Here is an 18,291-nt window from a genome sequence, read left to right on the forward strand (position 1 = left end):
GCCTTAGGTTGAAATTGGGAATTCTTGATAAATTGAAGGTAAATCCATGATTAGTTATGTATGATTTTCTGGACCTAAACTAATTAGGCTATGGGTAAACTAATTCTAACCTAAAATTCTAATTTTGTCCTTAGGGCTTGGGTTTAGCTATTTTGGGCTTACCCTAGGGTTCTAAATAGAAGTATAGCAATATGGGTATCTACGGATTCATATTTTAATGTAGATTCTATATTTGATAGACATAATTCATTCAGAAGCTGATAACGTTCGAATCCATAACTCAAGTGTGAAAGTGTACACGATCGTCGCAATATAATTTACCCAACTATGAGTCGAGGTAGAATCCACAGAGAACAATATAAAGGCAATTAAGAAAGTAAAGGATTTATAACCAACTAAGCTAAACCAAACACTTTTTAAATATTTGATTTTTGATTTATAAACTAACAAAGATAAAACTAACTAGAAAGCGGGTAAAGTGATCAATGGCCTCACAAGCAAAGGAAAACAAGAGAAATTACTCTCAAGCACGATCGAATGTATTTTACAATTTTACAACTAAGAGCGATTTTATGTTAATAGATAATGATTTTTAAAATCTCATTGAAAGTCTTCCAACCAAATCAATGAATTTCACTCTAAGCATTTTCAAGCCTTAGAGTGTGATATAAAGCACAATCAATTTAACCTCAAGTTAACTATCTTATTCCTAGCTCAAGTTATTAGATGAGGTTTAAAGACCCAAATCCTTGCTATTTACTCTTTTCCTAACCCTTACTTTCGTTTCCAAACAAAGCCAAGGTAAAATGACGCATATAATGTTTGCAACCACTAAATGACATTAAAGCTTGAAGAGTAAATAGAGAAACATTAACCCACATCATTAGAAATAAAAATTGTTCAATACATAAGCAAAACAAGAGATTCGATCCAAACTTTAACATATGAATGTTTGCATAAACAAGATTAAAGTGATGGAATAAAATGCTACACACTTAGATATACAATAAAAGCAAAAGTTGAAGAAATGGGTAAAGAAATTCTCATTGAGTGCCTCAAAATCTTCAAACCCTAGGTGTAGTTTCTTGCTCCTAAACTTGGAAGAATGGCCAAAGATGTGAGAAATTTCCCCCAAGTCTTGTTTTTGTAGATCCTCAATTTTCCCCATAAAAAAATGACGAAAATAGCCCTTCATATTTCAGATTTTTGAAATTGCAATGCTGGCCCCTTTTTGCACTTCTAGCCAGTTTTCTCATTTTCTTCAATTTGGCCTCTTTTGACTTAGTTTCATCCCGATCACTTCTAAATCACATAAAACCTGTAAAATGGAAGTAAACGACATTAAATCCACCGCTTTCTCAACCAAACATAGAAAAAATCTAAGATTAAAGAAGAGATAAGTTGGTAAAATATCAACTTATCAAACCCCCAAACTTAAAGTATTGCTTATCCTCAAGCAAATCAAAACATAAAATTTCTGTCTAAGGACTGAATTCAAAAGTGCACCCACATCATACCAAATCAAAAGAGTCAACTTTAAGCACAAACACGACTTTGATTGATACCAATAATTAATCCAAGTCATATGAATTACCAACAACTTCTCAAAAACTTCATCTTCTTTTCAAGTGCTCAAATACCAAGTTTATCAAAGTAGCAATCAAGTGATGACACTTAAGCTTCAAATTTGCCTCTTTGTCACAAAACAAACTTTTTTTTTGTTCATTCCTGTCAATTGGAAATTGAAACAAATTCACAACTCAAATTTTCATGTGCCCTCATACTCAAGAGAGAATCCCACACTTAGAAAATGCAATTCAAAACACAAATGCGATATCAAATGGAAAGAATTAACTCTCTCTCTCGCTCTCTCTCTCTCTCTCTCTCTCTCTCTCTCTCTCTCAAAGATGTTCAATGCATACATGTAGAACCATAGGCTTGCCCTTTATGTATTTCTCACTAATGTAGACACACTTGGTTCAAAATCAATTAATGTAGGCTTTTGGTTAAGGTAGAACACAATTTAGATAAGAGTGACTCAAAACCTCTCTAAACACTACAATTTGCATCAATCAAAGCATACTTCCTTTCAAGACTTTACCAACCTTTGCTTCACTTTTTTTTTTTTTTTCAACACCTAATCTTCTATTTATTCACAACTCTCATTTCTTTTATTCCTCTTCCCCCCCCCCCACCACCACCTTTTTCCTTTTGTTCTTTTTCAAGAAACAAGGAAGGCGGTTTCAATTTTTTTTTTTTTTTTTTGCTTTCACTTCTGAAGTTTTCACCTTTCAAGCAATTCTCACATCACCACTTTACGTAATCACCCCCAAACTTGGGGTTTTAGCCTATTTTACAAGGTTACAAAGACGTAGGGAGTTATGGTGTCAAAAGATAGATCATTAAGAACAAGAGGTTAAAGCTTGTAACATGGTTGTCAACAAAAAGGTTCAACAGCTCAAAGGAGGTTGACTAGGGAAAACATGCAAAATGTAGGCGATTTAAGGCACAAAATGATCCAAGGAAGGCCTAACATTATTTCTCAAAACAAGTGTAGCCTACAATTTTGCCTTGAAACACATTTCGGACAAGTTCTAGACCACAAATAATGCAAAAGAACTCACAAATACCTCACCACACATGGCACATGAAAATCTAAGTAGAATATGTATCCAAAACCCAACTGAAACAAATGAATTCAAAAAGTTATTTCTAGTCTAAAAAGACATTAGGTCAAAAATTCACAACAAGAATCCTTACCTCTATCATTTTTCTTTTTCAAAGATCAAGAATTCACGTGTCAAGGTTTCAATAACTTGGTACCAAGCAAGCCAGAAATTGGCCAAAGGGGCAAAATATCACGTCCCACCACCATTTTTACTCCTAAACTACCTAAAAACACCCAGTTCAAAAGAAAATTATCATCCTCGAAAAAAGAACTGTGGCACAAGAAAAAGCCAAGGATATTGCTACTAAAAAAAATGAACTAACAAAAACTAAAGAAGCTAACTAAAGATAAAAAGAAAACTACAAAATGAAATAACAACTCAACAAAAATAGAAAAAAAAAAGTAACTAAAGAAAATAATTGATCCATGCCAAGTTTACATCATCATCCGCTATAATTCATCTAATATACAATCCAAAACAAGATAATATCCACCCCCAAATTAAAAATGTTGTATTGTCCTCAACGCAACTAGAAAAAATAAAGCTCAAGTTAGAAGGACTCCCTGAAAAGATGGCTGGTCCAGTGCAGCAACTTCGTTTTATTTGGATTAGAAAGTTTTCTATGATCTGTCTTCAACTTGTTTATAGCAAAGATCTGACACTACAAGAAAGTATAGAAATCGCAACAAAATTTTTTATATTTGGCAACAACTTAGTTTTATTGTTGGCAAATGATTTTTTTGTTGCCAAAGAATTTAATTTTGTTGCCATAGTATTGATTATTGTTGCAAAAAGTACTTTTGGCAACAAAAAAAAAAAAGTTGTTGCACGTTGTTGCAATAACAGCCGTTGGGAAAAGTTCATGCAACAAAATTTTTTTTTTTGTTGCCAAAAGTACTTTTTGCAACAATAATTGATCTATGACAACAAAAAAAAAATTGTTGCCAAATATAATTTTTCTTGTAGTGTGAGTTGAAGCTCATCCACTAACCATGTTATCATCTCTAGACACCAAAAATTCCTATAGAAGACTTTGCATAATTTCTCACTTACATTTAGGAACAAAAGTGAGGACACTTCATTCCATATTATTTCCTTTTATTCATTAGCAACAGGTACCCTTTTAGAAAATTCTCCCCATAATCACACAAGATGCAGGCATTTCCCAACACAAATTCACGTATGGCTCATATGCACTCTCCACCAAAAAAAAAATGTCTTTGCACATATGCATACACATAAGATTTCATATTCTTCATTACTTCATGGTGTGCAATTACTCTATCCTATTTAGACAAGAAAGTTCTTGTTCTTCTCCCACAATTGAGTTTAAGTTGCAGAAAATAACAGTAGCATCATCCCCACAAACGAAAGATTCACAAAAAAATAAAAAAATAAAAATGCTTTTTACATATTCAAGCTACCAAATAGTTCTCAAATTCAAGCTACCAAATAGTTCTCAAATTCAAACACTTAATCATAGAAGGAAAGATCATAGACTATGTAGTTCATTTTATCCCCGATGTAAACATATTGCTGCCTACCAAAATTCAGTATAACTACCATCTATCGCAGGGCTCAAAACAAAGACCGAACTTGCTCTCATACCAAAATCACACACCAAAACGTACTTCTTGGCATCTGGTAATGTCGCTCGGTTACTTAGACTTCACCGGCGAATTAATTTTTCTCTCAGACAATTTGTCGAGTAAGTTGTGAGCATAACCCAAAAAAAATGAGAATTATAGTTCAACAGTCTAACCCAGTAGAAGATACCAATTCATGAGGCAATTTCGAAATCAAAATCAAAATCAATAATTCTACCCTATACTATGAGACAAACTATGCCGTAGGGGAATGGGGGAATGGGTCACGGGCAGAGAAGCGGAGAAGGAAGAAGAGGGAGTTACCTAGTAATCACCGGTGGTATGAGCAACTGCGTGAGAAGCAGAGAGTCGGGGTTAAGAGTTGCGGTGTGTGAGCATGTTGAGAGGTGGAGGGGCGTGGGGAATTGAGAAACAAGCGCAAGAGTTGGAAGGAATGCATAGGCATTACTTTACTAAACATAAAAACACTTTCTTGGACTAAAATTAACAAGCACCATCTAAACCAGAAAAACAAGCGCGGTCCGCACTATGGGACTATTGAGTGCAAATTTGATCAGAAAGTCGTTTTAATAAAGTTTTGTGCATTTTTTTTAGCTACTTCAACACCTCAGATCCTGTCTAAAACAATTCCAAATGATGTGAAACTGGTGAATTAACCAAAAGTAATAAAACAAGCTTAAATTAAAATTAAAAATGCAAAATTGAAGTAAAATTAAAAAAAATATGGATTGCCTCCCATAAAGCTCCCCATTTAATGTCATGGCATGACATGAATTAACTTTACCATTTTTCCCTCCACTTGAGGATATGAATTGACTCCCCAACTTTGAATCAAGTTTCCGGTTATGCTCTAGGGACGGTGGTACAAAAGTAAAGAGGCCAACTCTCGGGCATCGCATTTTGCACTTTTTGGCCTTCAAGTGAGGAATGCCATTTTTTCGTTTTGGCATGACAAACTCCAAAATCAAAAATTCTTGCTCTTCACCTCCAAAATCCTCCATAGGCTCAGTTAGTTCAATTTCCATATCATCAACCAAGCACAATGTTGAAAAATGATTGGAATGCAGTCTAAGGCGATTCATTTCAAATTTGTGCCACTTTTGATCACCCCCAAACTAGAGTCCTCAAAAATTATTTTGTGAACCTTTTTATGCAACTCTAGTATCATTTCTTCAATCTCAGCATCTTGCATTATTTTTGGGTTGGTCGGTTGGCAATTCACCATTAGCTCTTCAAAATCTATCTTGACATCTTTCTCAATGGAACCAACTCAAAATTACACTCCATGACTCTTTGATATTGAGCATCACATGCCTCAATTTTTGCATTCAATCCAGCCTCCAATTGTAGGATAGCAACTTCAAGTTGTTTCCCTTCTTTACTTTGCTCAACATGATTATTTAGAAATTCTTCCATCATCCGTAAAATGCCTTCACGGTGATCCCCATAGACTCCTAGTTGTTGAGATTGATTCATAAGCCAATCTTGGCTCACAATTTCCACTTTGTCTGATTCATAAGCCAATCTTGGCTCACAATTTCCACTTTGTCAAGTTTTTCTTCATGGTGAGAGTCGTTCAAAGTTTGTAAAAATTCACCCATGTAGAAATCCATGTTTTGGGCACTTTTTGGTCTACTTTAAATACCCTCTTGGTGAGCATTATGAGCGTCAACCAATGATTTCATTTGATCCTCCAATGTGTGAATAGCTTTGTCATTGTAATTAATTGCTTGGCTTATGTCATTAAATGCTTGCCTCAAGTCATTAAGTGGTTGCCTCAAGTCCTTGAGTGCTAAGTTCAACTTTTCCTCATTTTCAAGAATAGTCTCTAACATAAGCATTATCTTCTCATTTTGAGCATTTGAAACTTCTTCCACTTCCATATCCCTATCATTATCAGAACCAAAACTAGAATTGTCATAGTGGGGGTTCGGGGAAGGGAAGGAAAAATAAGCACAATTAGCCCAATGATCATTTTGACCACCACACCTGTCACAAAAACTCCACTCATAGGTTTGAGATTGTGTGCATAATCCGGCCCCGGGAGAATTCAAACAATTTTGCCATGAGTTTGGTCCTCCATAATAAGGACAAGGGTCATCATATGAAAAACTACCATACGACTAATTTTTATTATATGATGCCATTTACACAAACTAAGAAAATAAACAAAGTCAAAGAAAATAACTACCCAAATATTCACAAGTTTGGACCAAAGCAAGTAAGCTTAAATCTCAAACTAACCCAATTACGCCAAATTTTTTCCCGGTAACGGAGTCAAAATTGATAACGTCCAAATCCACTTCTCACGTGAGAAAGCGTACATGGCCGTCGCAATATAATTAACCCAAACTATGAGTCGGGGTCGAATCCCACAGAGAACAATATAAAGGCGATTAAGAAAGTAAAAGATTTATAACCAACTAAGCTAAGCCAAATACTTTTTAAATATTTGATTTTTGATTTATAAACTAACAAAGATAAAACTAACTAGAAAGCAGGTAAAATGATCAATGGCCTCACAAGCAAAGGAAAACAAGAGAAATTACTCTCAAGCAACGATCGAATGTAATTTACAACTTTACATAATGATTTCTAAAATCTCATTGAAAGTCTTCCAACCAAATCAATGAATTTCACCGTAAGCTTTTCCAAGCCTTAGAATGTGATATTAAACACAATCAACTTAACCCCAAGTTAACTATCCTATTCCTACCTCAAGTTATTAGATGCGGTTTAAATCCCAAATCCTTTCTATTTACTGTTTTCCTAACCTTTACTTTCTTTTTGAAGCAAATCCAAGGTAATATGACCCATATAATGTTTGCAGCCACTAAATGACATTAAAGCTTGAAGAGTAAATAGAGAAACATTAACCCACTTCATTAGAAATAAAAATTGTTTAATACATAAGCAAAACAAGAGATTCGATCCAAACTTTAACATATGAATGTTTGCATAAACAAGATTAAAGTGATGGAATAAAATGCTACACACTTAGATATACAATAAAAGCAAGAGTTGAAGAAATGCGTAAAGAAATTCTCATTGAGTGACTCCAAATCCTCAAACCCTAGGTGTAGTTTCTTGCACCTAAACTTGGAAGAATGGCCAAAGATGTGAGAAATTTCCCCCAAGTCTTGTTTTTTTAGATCCTCAATTTTCCCCATAAAAAAATGACAAAAATAGCCCTTCATATTTCAAATTTTCGAAATTGCAATGCTAGCCACTTTTTGCACTTCTAGCCAGTTTTCTCACTTTCTTCAATTTGGCCTCTTTTGACTTGGTTTCATCCCGATCACTTCTAAATCACATAAAATCTGTAAAATGGAAGTAAACGACATTAAATCCATTGCTTTCTCAACCAAACATAGAAAAAATCTAAGATTAAAGAAGAGATAAGTTGGTAAAATATCAACTTATCAGAAGCACTTCGGAAGGGAAAGGCTCCGACTTGAGGGTTCGAGGCTCCCGTTCGCCTTCAAGGTAGGTTACAGTTTAATCTTTTAGACTCTGATTGGAGGACATATATAGTTTATAAATGTTGAAGGAGTATTGGGTGTGAAAGGGGGTCCCACCTTAGAGATTGTGATGAACACTTGGGTGGGTACCAGTGTATTTGATTGGGTAATTAATGCAAAGTAGATTATTGTTAAGGGGAAATCATGTTGATCCTATGGGCATTGATTGTGGTGATAAATCCACTAGATTGGTATAGTTGTTTCATGCTTGAGCTATGATAGCCATGTTTGATTAATACGTGTGAGCATTGATTCATTTTGCATTCATCACTCTGTATTTCGTATAAGTCATGAAAGATGAATCATTCTTGATATTGAGTTGATACTATGTAATTATGTCGTGCACACACACACACTCTCTCATTTCATACTTCATGAAATTGTTGGCATATGTTACCATGCATGTTGTACTTTTCCATACTTACATGTAATTATTCATTGGAGTGAGACTTTGCATGAGATACGAGATGGTCCTACGAGACTGAGAAAGAGGTAAGAATGATGTTCTTAAAATCCGAAGGAAAATGATTCCGGGCATTATGATAAGAGTTGAGTTGATAAAAAATGATTGATACGATATGATAGGGTTTTCACCCAGTCCGAAGGTAAATGCTTGATGGAGTTAAGAGGTATATGGACCTCGCGAGTGCCCCATGGGTCATAACTATAAGGCATGGCCTATAGCATGTGTGTACCAGGTATGAGATTGGCCAGTGCATTGCATTCATTCATTTGATTCATTTCATTTCCTATGTGATTACATGATTACTTGTTGGATTAGGTAAAGCGTGACTAAATGGTTAAGACTGAGGAATGTTAGCTTTATTGTTCCATTAGGTGTGGTTTTCAATCTATATATATATATATTATGCGTGATTCCTTCGTTGTCGGCCTATGATAGCTATGAAGTACTAGTGGTTTTGTACTCATACTACACTTGCTGCACTTTTTGATACAGATACAGACCTGTGTTTCAGTTCCAGGACTAGTGGCTGATCCCGAGGTTATCTTATTCCAGATTATAGGGTGAGCTATAGTTGGACCCGCAACACTGGGTTTCTCTTTATGTTATTTTTTCCCTTTCCATTTCGAGACAGCTTTCTATTTCTGTATTAACTAAGACTTGTAATTTCTATTGGAAGGTCTTGTATAAGTTGGACCATGTTTCGGGTTGTATTTAACTAAGTTATATTCCAAACTTTATATAATTATATTAAGAGATAATGTCGCAAGTGTATTCTACTCTTCTGCTTTACTTTATAAATGATTCGATAATGTTTGGGGATGGTTCACCTACCAGTGGGATGGTGTAGGTGCTATCATGACCCACGAATTTGGGTCATGACACACATGTCGGAAAATTTCGTCGGTTTTTTACATGTATTGCAATCATGTATGCATGAGGTGCATAAATACATGAAAAAATTATTTCTGTCAAGAAAAGATTCAAACACACGTAACTGAAATTTTAGCCTATTTTTACATGTACTTCAGTCATATACGACTGAAGTTGAGACGTACATGAAAAATTCAAACATATATGGCTTGAATCTTAACCAATTTTTACACGCACCTTAGTAAAAAATGTCCGAAATTTTTCTTGGCAAGCCAGCAAACAGGTGAAAACGCATGATGGTCTTCACAAGACCACACTTTCAGACGTGAATGTCTGAAGTTGCAAAACTTCAGACGCGACTGTCTGGAAGCGACTAAACTTGCAAAAAAAAAAAAAAAAAAAAGTATATATATATATATATATCAAAGTGGACACAAGTTAAATGGCGATCCCAAAAGCGGTTATTTGTACACTTCGGCCAAAAGATAGAGAAAAATCTAGAAAATGACAAAATTGACAAAGACTGAAATCGACATAACTTTCTGAAATTAATTTCTTCATTTTAACTCATTTATCTTTTTTTTTTTGTTAGTTTGTTTAAAAATGAATTAATTTGTTAAATCTGCAAAACACAATATATTTTAGAATTAATACCTAAAACATCTCCTAAACTATTCACATTTTATTAAGTTAATACTCCCTCCTCATATAAAAAGAGTGTCCACTGAGATTTTATTTTTTGATTTAAAAGAGTCCTTACCAAATCAAAAAAGAATGAACCTTATTTTTGCAGATTTTTCCTTATTAAGTGTTAAGTAACCAAATCTCAATGCCTATTTAATTAGGGATAGTTTAGTCAAGCCAAATTACCTATTTTTACCTAAAAGTTAACATATTCTTAAGAGGTGTGCAAATGACTAAGTGGACAATTGGACATTCTTTTTGAACCGGAGGGGGTACTTGTTAGTGTTCTTACCTCCCTAAACTGTAGTAATCTCTATCTAAAATCTCATGCAATGCCAAGTGATGTAGTGTGTGAGAACAAGAAAATGGGACATAAAAGCATTTATGTGACATTTAACATTCATATGATTTTAGTTATTTTTTTCTCTTTTGGTAGATTCAGTTAAAAAGCCACAAACCATAAACCATAACACACCCAATATTTATTTTAAGTACTAGTGAAATTGTCTGCGCTTTGCACAGTGATAAAAGTATGAGCAAACTTATATTTTAATTAGGTGTTCTACAATAAAAAGTAAAATATACAAAGATATATGTTATTGTTCTAAGACATTCAATTTGGTGATGGCGGTGTACTTCTTGACAAACTTTATAATTAGTATATTATTCAGTCGTAACACTTTAATTTCAGTTACGCCTGGAATAAATATTTTCATAAGGTGATTGTTGTTTATCAAATATTGAAATCTTATTTTTTTGGACTTCAATGCATAATATCAAGCACAAAACCTTCATAATCCTATGACATATTTGTATGGAAGTAATATGTATCTATCTTGCTTTTCAAAAGATAAGGAGATCCTCACATAATTGCTCGTTAAACTCGACCAAATCATCAAATTTGAAGTCATTTTATCCAATTTCATACATCTTGCAACACAGGCAGTAGTATTCATTGATTTATTTTCCAGGACATTCGTAGAATCTTTATTTAACAATTACTTCAGCGTCTTCCTTTTAGCGTATACAGAAATCAAAACTGAATCAATTAATTTTTTAAAGAATATCAAATGTAAAAAAATAGTCAACACAAACTTTAATTCCATTACGTTGAAAATTGGAAGTAGCTTCATGATTATACTAACATTCTAGATAATTATGACTACAAGAACGAAATAATAGAGCTTTCGCCATTCCCTGCAAGAAATTAGGGTAAATAATAGTTAGAAACTTTACCCGACTTTGACAAACTCTTCCTTAAGTCCTCTGAAAATAAATGCATAATCAAAATGATGTTGCAACATAAACCCACAACATTAATGAAAATAGCTACATACTGATCTTCACAGGTTAGTATTTCTAATTTCATCATGTATTTAGTATATAATTATTTATGAAAATCCAAATAAAATGAAACAAAAATTGCATACCTGTTCCAGAATTATCTCTTTGTCCATGGATGTTAAGAAAAGTATTCTCAAACCTGCAAATCAAAGCGCACATGTCATCACTACAAACTCTAGACAACCAGTAAAAAAGTAGTATCCAAGGTTACCAATAACCAATTCAGGTCAATAATTTCATCAAAGTGTAGGCAGAGAGGGATGTTTGTCCATTTTTCACGTCTATTATAGACCCATATACACGTTCTTTAGCATAAATGTGGATAATTATGAATGGTTGTAACGGTTACAACCATTCTTCAGACTATTTTTATTTAATTTGGTATACTGTAATTTTAGTTATTATAGTCTTGTAACTGATTAAGACAATGAAAAGGCTACATGATAGCAGTAATAAAGATGGTCTAATGGACAAATCGCCAAGTGATATAGAGAGAGTTAAATGTAGCACATTTAACATAATTAAGAGATAAATTAAGAAAGTTAAAAGGAGTACTCTTTATCTTTTTAAAATAGCAAATAAATGAAATAAAAAGGCAAAAAAAGGAGAAAAAAGATAAATAGGAATGGTGGTCATAGAGAAGTGCCACATCACCTTGTTTATGCCTAATTTTATATTATATATATACATATAAATATAGATTTTTTAACATGCAAACTTTTTAATTAGATTTATTATTATTGAGTAATGTTTTTCTAATTTGCAATTAGCTAGGTTTGATATTATTCATTTATATGTTTCATTTTTATTTTTATTTTAAAAATATGAATATTCAACTGAATTAATATCATCATCATCTTAAAGTTATGAGTTTAAATTAACTTACTATTATTATAAAAGAGATTTGAAAATAATAATAATAATAATAATAAATTCTTAATTTTTTTTAAATTATACTTCTTAGCTTTGACACTATACAGAGAGTGACAAAGCACCCCATAGTTTATCTCAAGGTAATAACAATACCTCATAATTTAATTATTAAACTATCAAAATAAAATAAGATTATAGCTTATTACCGTTAGAAATAATTAAGTGTATAAAAATATTTTGATCAATCAACATTTATATTCGTGCTTTTATAATAAAATATAGATAGATATTGATATACTAACTCAATATATAAACACACGCGCGCACACACCCTCTTTGTCCTAATTTATGTGGCACAGTTTTCTTTTAAAAGATGTCTCAAGAAAAATGTCATCATGTAAAAATGATTTAACATAGGCCACACAAAAATCCAAGGCTTATTATGGACCACAAATTTTTATTTTTTTTTATTATTTTCGTAAATTTCATGCCTAGTTAAATTGTGTCACATAAATTTTAAATTACAAATTCAAACCTCAAGTATCATATTTTATTTTTATTTTCTTAATAAAATTTCTATCTGAGAGAGAGAGAGAGAAAGGAGTTGAGTGGTCGTGTAAGTCCAAATGAGGCCATCTTGGGGTGCGTAGTGGCAAATCCTATGCCTTCTGCAGGTCTTTTTGTAAACGTGGATACCTCTGATTTTGCATGCAGCTTCTCTGCTATCCCACAACGACGCCTGTCATGGATTCCTCTTTCCCACTGCAGCTATTTTTTTTTACTATTCGGTCATGCTTATCTCCTTATCCTAAACAAAACAAACACCACCCGTTAAGCTATCAAAATTTCTCTCTGTTTTTCAAACGGGTTCTCATGACATTCTTGAAGTAGTACTACTGCTGTATAATAACTGTTGCTTCTATCGTTTTTCAGGTGAGTTATAGGAGTGCCCATGTATGTTTTCTTGCTTTTTTTGCTGGATTTTCACCTGATTTCTGGTATTTCATGTCTTTGCTAGAAGGGGTTTCATTCATGTAGTTTATTGCTTTTTTAGATATCTGGTACCATGTGTTGTTTGTTGTGTTTCACTAACGTTGCTGTTCTTTTTCTGAATGTTCTCTACTACTTTCGGTATTAGTACCATGTTTTCTTCATCGCTGTATTTCCTTTTTCATAACTACTTTGATTTTCTATAACTTCGCCTTAAGTCGTTTTAGGAATTGATTCTTTTGAGGGAGTATCCATAAAGATTTTCTTGCTTATTTTGCTTGATTTTCCTCGAACTTATGATTACAACCCAAATAGGAATTTGCTACTTGCGCAAAAGTTAGTTTGTTTATGGGCTTGCAAGCTCCTCCTATGAGCTAATCCTAAAAACTACTCCCTGTGTCCCAATTTAATTAAAATTGTGTGTAGCTTTTTAAATTTTGTGGTCTTAAATTTGTCTGGTAGAATTTGGAATTGAAAAATTTACTAAGTATAGAAAGAGGTATTCTTTTTGGGATAGACCAAAAAGGAAGTAAGACACTTATATTTTGGGACGGAGGGAGTACTACTTTAGTTTTGTGTTGGTTCATTTTTAGAGTTATCAGATCGAGTTACTGTTAATTCACTTTTTTGTTTGCTCAGAAATGTGATTATGTTTGTTTGTAGGATGGAAGATCAAATTGTGGAGTGGAGGATTGTGGAGCATACTTCTTTAGAAGATGAGGAAGAAGAAGAAGATGATGATAACGAGGGGGAAATGAAAGAGAGTAAGATAAGATGGATTTTTAATAAAGGATTATGGTTGGGGAAGAAGGTTATGATCACTGGTATTGTAATCTCTTCTGCGCCAGTAATTCTGCCTCCGCTTTTCGTTATTTCTGCAGTTGGGTTCGCATCTTGGGTCCCTTTTGGTATTGCTTTTGCTGGTTATACTTGTACTGAGAAGCTTATGAACAAGTTGCTTCCAAGATCAGAGCCACCACCTCTATTGTTGGAGTATGAGGAAATGTATGGAGACGACGAAGACGAATATGATGAACAAGTAGGAGGGAAAGGTCCTGGTTTTGGTGGTGAAATGTTGATGGAAGAAGAGGAAAAGAATGAAAAGGAGGATGTAAACGAAGGGGTTGAAATGAGGATTGAGTTGGTGATGGATGAGTGCGCGGGACCTACTCTTGTTGAAGATGAAGATGTTGGAAGAGCGGAAGAAGAAAGAGAGACTAATGTTGATGAGGTTGTTAAAGAGGAAGGATATGAAGAAGATGTGGGTGAATACTTGGAAGGAGAGAGTGAGGGACCAATGAAGGAGATGAATTTGGAAACTGAACGAGGGAGAGAAGCAGAAAATTGGGAATTTGATGAAAAAATTAAGAAAACGAAGGGTTTGGATCTGGTGGCCACAGAAGCCAGCGGAGAAAATGAGGGTGAAAAAGATGTTACTTTAACACCAGGTCTGCCAGAGAGGAATTTGGTTGAAGTATATGTAGGGAATTCAAGTGGACTTGAGGGAAATGAGGATGGGAAAGATACTCGTCCAGAAATAGTAGAGAAGCCATTGGAAAGCAAAGATGAGAAGGTAGATAGTCTTGTGAAAGAGATTCAAGGAACAAAAACTGAAAAAGGACCTGAGGTTACTTCAGAAGAAAAAGAGGTTATAGAAGTAACGAAGAAACCAAATGTCAGCAAAAGCTCGAAGAAACACCACAAAAAGAAGAAAGCAAATGATGGGAAAAATGTTGCAATATCAGATAAAGGGGAAGGGTTGAGCAACAAGCAGCAGGAAGACACTGATGTGAAAATGATAGTAAAAAAGGAAGAGATGAGGGATGAAGTTGAGGTGAAGCAAGACGAGAAGCATTTACCAGTGAAAAGGGAGACTAAAGAAGGAAAAGACGAGGTCAACCGAAGTGGTGCTTCGAAAAAGGCAAAGAAAGCTGCTGAGTTGGACAAAACACTGTCCGGGAGCAGAGATACAAGAAATGGCAAGGATGTTGGGCAAGGTGCAAACTCAACTAAGGATCCTAAAGAAATATCCAATGGTAAGCATGTCGCTAAAGATGCTTCTCGCCCATTGGAAGGAAAAGATAACCTGGTAGTTGCAAGAGAGGTTCAAAGGAAGGCATCTGATGTCCAAGGGAACCTTCCGTCTGAAAGAAAAGGTACCACTGATCAAAAGAAAAATGCAAATGCAAGTGGTGTCCCTAAGGTTCCTGGAAGAGCAGGGATTGCGGAGGCCAAACATGCCAAGGTCAGTTCTAAGTTTAATTCTGCCATCTTAGATTGCTTTGTGTAAAATTTCTGGAAATCCCTAGAGAGGGTTATCTTTTAATATTCGTAGTTCTCTTGGTTCTTTGAAGTTTCTCTGGAAGAATTGATGAATCTGCTTGGAAGCATACTTAGGTTAATCTGGCTGGACTTGCTTCTTATGCTTAGTGTTAATTGGGTATATTCAGACTGTTTATTGCCTTAATTCGCTCATAAAAGAAAGAATCCTTATCTTAGCAAGAAATGCCACTCTTCAGGAAGAAACTAGACCGATCCTTGATAGGGGCGGCAAAAACCTGCATGTTACCTGAAGTATCAGTTAGCTACCGACGCTCAAGTAAAGTATCAGTTACTAATTACATGGTTTACCTCCAGATTCTTGCGTGACAAAGCATAACGTACACTGAACACCTAAGAGGTTCTGAGAGGTTTCACAATCCTCAACAAGAAAGCTAGTAATGTTTAGCAGAGTTTATGAGCTAAGCATGTCCAAGGCATCAACCAACGGCCACTAATCCAGATTTCTCAATATGGAGCATGATATCAGTTACGAGATTCATGAGTCTTGTAGCTCGATGTGAATATTCTGCTTATAAGGGTATTTGTTTAAGAACAAAGAAGAACTTTAGAAAAGGGGCTTGCTTCTCTCTCTCAGTCCTTGCAGGTTAGAGTACAGGTGGTTGATTTTTTTATGTTCACCTGGTCTTGTTCTTTGTTAAACTTAAGAATAGACCTTAGTTTGTTCTATTTGTTAGTGGAGAGATATATTTTCTATTTCGTTTCTTCCGCTAATTTGGCTTTCTCCTTCCCATTGTTATTAGTGCCTTTTCTTTCATTACTCGTGTCCTCTTATTTTGTTCCTAGTCTTTAACTTTGGTCAAGGGATGCTCTGCTACGACACACAGTTTGAGTCCATATGCATCGGACTTGGTGGGTTGATACGCCTAGCACTGGTCGTAGTGCAACGCACAAGCTGTCTAAATGTCAAAAATATTCTTATAGTTGTCCAATGCCAGGTTTGTCTCTTAGTAGGATAAGGAGTAAAAGAAGATTCTGAGTTTTCAACTTTTTCTTTGGAACCTTTATGATCTTTTATCTTTTTTTTTTTTTTTTTTTTTTTTTGGTTTAAGAGGGGGTGGGGTTGGTGCTGAACCTATTGTTAGTTGATGACTAATAGTTATGTGAAGAGAGGCCAAAAGTATGACCCTCAGAGAGGGAGTAGAACCCTTCCCCGCGGGTGTTCTAGAAAGTGGAAATAAGAGTCTCAAAGAATGGGATTGCGTGACAAATGCAACCCTATTATTGTCTATTAGCTGTCAAGCACTTGCCAAAGATACGTGGGTTCTAGGAAATCAATATCATATGTCTTTGTTTGGCAAACCTCAAATCTCTTGGTTCTTCATTTCGAACTTAAGTTTGTTTAGTATTGGTTTTTCCCTTAAACAGTTGTTTAGAATTGTTTCAGATTCCCTATGTCAAAAGCTGCGATTCTATGAACTCGGTATGATATCTTATGTAATATAGAGAAAGATGGTATGATATCTTATGTAATATAGAGAAAGATAACCAACTTTTCTAGTCTTCCTCAAAGGCAACATCATCCAAAGGCTTCATTCTTGTGGAGTATTAGAAGAAGAATATTTCAGGACTAGTAAAGCAATACTTGTGTGCCAGGTATATATTTGCTGTATTGTGCGTTTTTTAACCAATGGACAGCTCTTTGAAGAGAGAAAAACTAATGTGCTTAGTTGGGGGTTGGGTGGTTCCAGGAACAACTTATTGTGTTTCGCACCTGTAGCAATACTTTGTTTGTTCATTGAAACCAATTAGGATGTGATGCAGCATTGAAGCAGCCTTATGGCGATGAGTGTTAGTGTACATATAGCATTTTGACTCTAATGACGTGTATAATTAATGCTATTTGACCATTCTTCAGCCTTCAATTTCAAATTGTCGGGCTGTCCTCTGTGCTTTATTTAGGTCCAAATGATTTTAATTACTAACCCTGAGTTGCCTTTACGAAGAATATTTGGTTATTCCAAGTCTACCTGGACTGTGGTTATCACTAGTGGATTGTATGCACAGCTGATGATTCGAACCATAGAATCCCTGCTAATGTTGAGTTTTTTAACATGCGTTGTTCCTGCGATTTTGTTTTACCATTATATGTGACATCAAGTTTAGTCTCTCCCCCTTTTATTCTTAAAGAGGCTGTTGACTGCTATAGTTTTATCATTGGCGGAAGGTAAGATGCGTAAACAGTTTGCTCTTCGTGTTCAATTTTTTAGATCTGGTCTCCTTGGTACTAGCTGCCTGTAATATTCATGTATTTTATTCCCTGCATTCCAGATAATCTGGTATATATATTCTTATCTTCACTCCTCCCTGACAATAATATTTGAAGCCATGAAGATTCATATTTCCTTGATTGATGATATTGCTAGGAGCTCTTCAGTGAGGAGCAGATATGGGAGAAGATAAACGCAATGAGAACAATCGTAGGATACACGGTGGCACCTCAACCTTTGTTGGTAGATGAACTAAAGGCATTATACATCTTTACTGGAGTCGAGCCGCCATCTATGTTCAGTAACTCGTCCAATTTGGCAGAAGTGAATGACAAGCTTCAGTTTCTTATGTCGATTGTGGGGATAAAGTGAACTATTAGTGCTTTGTTTGGACAGTATTTTCTTATTATCTCCTTTTGTGTTGTTAGTTTGTTAAATTTTACCCCGGATTTGTGTATGATTATGCTAGAAATTGCACTTAGATGTTTCGCTGTAAAATCATCGCCTTGAATGTCACAAGGTGAGTTCTGGATCCTTTTGGGAAAAAATTCTCTTATGCTTAAACGTCCCTGTATCATGATGGTGGTAGGTATTGGTGTTGGTTGATTTGGAGCAGGAACTGTTGTCCTTGTTGATGAATTTGTAGAGCGAGCTTCAAAGAGACTCTAGAGTACTACCTAGCTAGTACACTGGTAACAAGGTTAAATTTAATTAAAT

General features: G+C 34.8%; 1 protein-coding gene and 1 long non-coding RNA gene across 3 annotated transcripts; one reads left to right on the forward strand and one right to left on the reverse strand.

Annotated features, from left to right (window-relative positions):
• Positions 1-862: 862 nt before the first annotated feature.
• On the reverse strand, positions 863-4,992 carry LOC132059542 (uncharacterized). The gene is made up of 2 exons (XR_009415630.1): positions 4,580-4,992; positions 863-1,318 (listed from the first exon to the last, which is right to left on the reverse strand). It is a non-coding gene; the product is annotated as an uncharacterized LOC132059542 (long non-coding RNA).
• Positions 4,993-12,761: 7,769 nt separating this feature from the next.
• LOC132059543 (uncharacterized) lies at positions 12,762-18,108 on the forward strand. Of its 2 annotated transcripts, none has more exons than XM_059452170.1 (3): positions 12,762-12,967; positions 13,688-15,269; positions 17,742-17,878. In XM_059452170.1, exons 2-3 carry the CDS (start codon positions 13,689-13,691, stop codon positions 17,742-17,744), a joined length of 1,584 nt encoding a protein of 527 aa, XP_059308153.1. In that variant the 5' UTR covers positions 12,762-12,967; position 13,688; the 3' UTR covers positions 17,745-17,878. The 2 variants fall into 2 exon arrangements, with proteins under 2 accessions (XP_059308153.1, XP_059308152.1); XM_059452169.1 differs by having other exon boundaries at positions 12,766-12,967; positions 17,731-18,108.
• The last annotated feature ends 183 nt before the right edge of the window (positions 18,109-18,291 follow it).

The sequence above is a fragment of the Lycium ferocissimum genome, chromosome 6 (genome assembly GCF_029784015.1).
Source record: "Lycium ferocissimum isolate CSIRO_LF1 chromosome 6, AGI_CSIRO_Lferr_CH_V1, whole genome shotgun sequence".
Classification (NCBI taxonomy): domain Eukaryota; kingdom Viridiplantae; phylum Streptophyta; class Magnoliopsida; order Solanales; family Solanaceae; genus Lycium; species Lycium ferocissimum.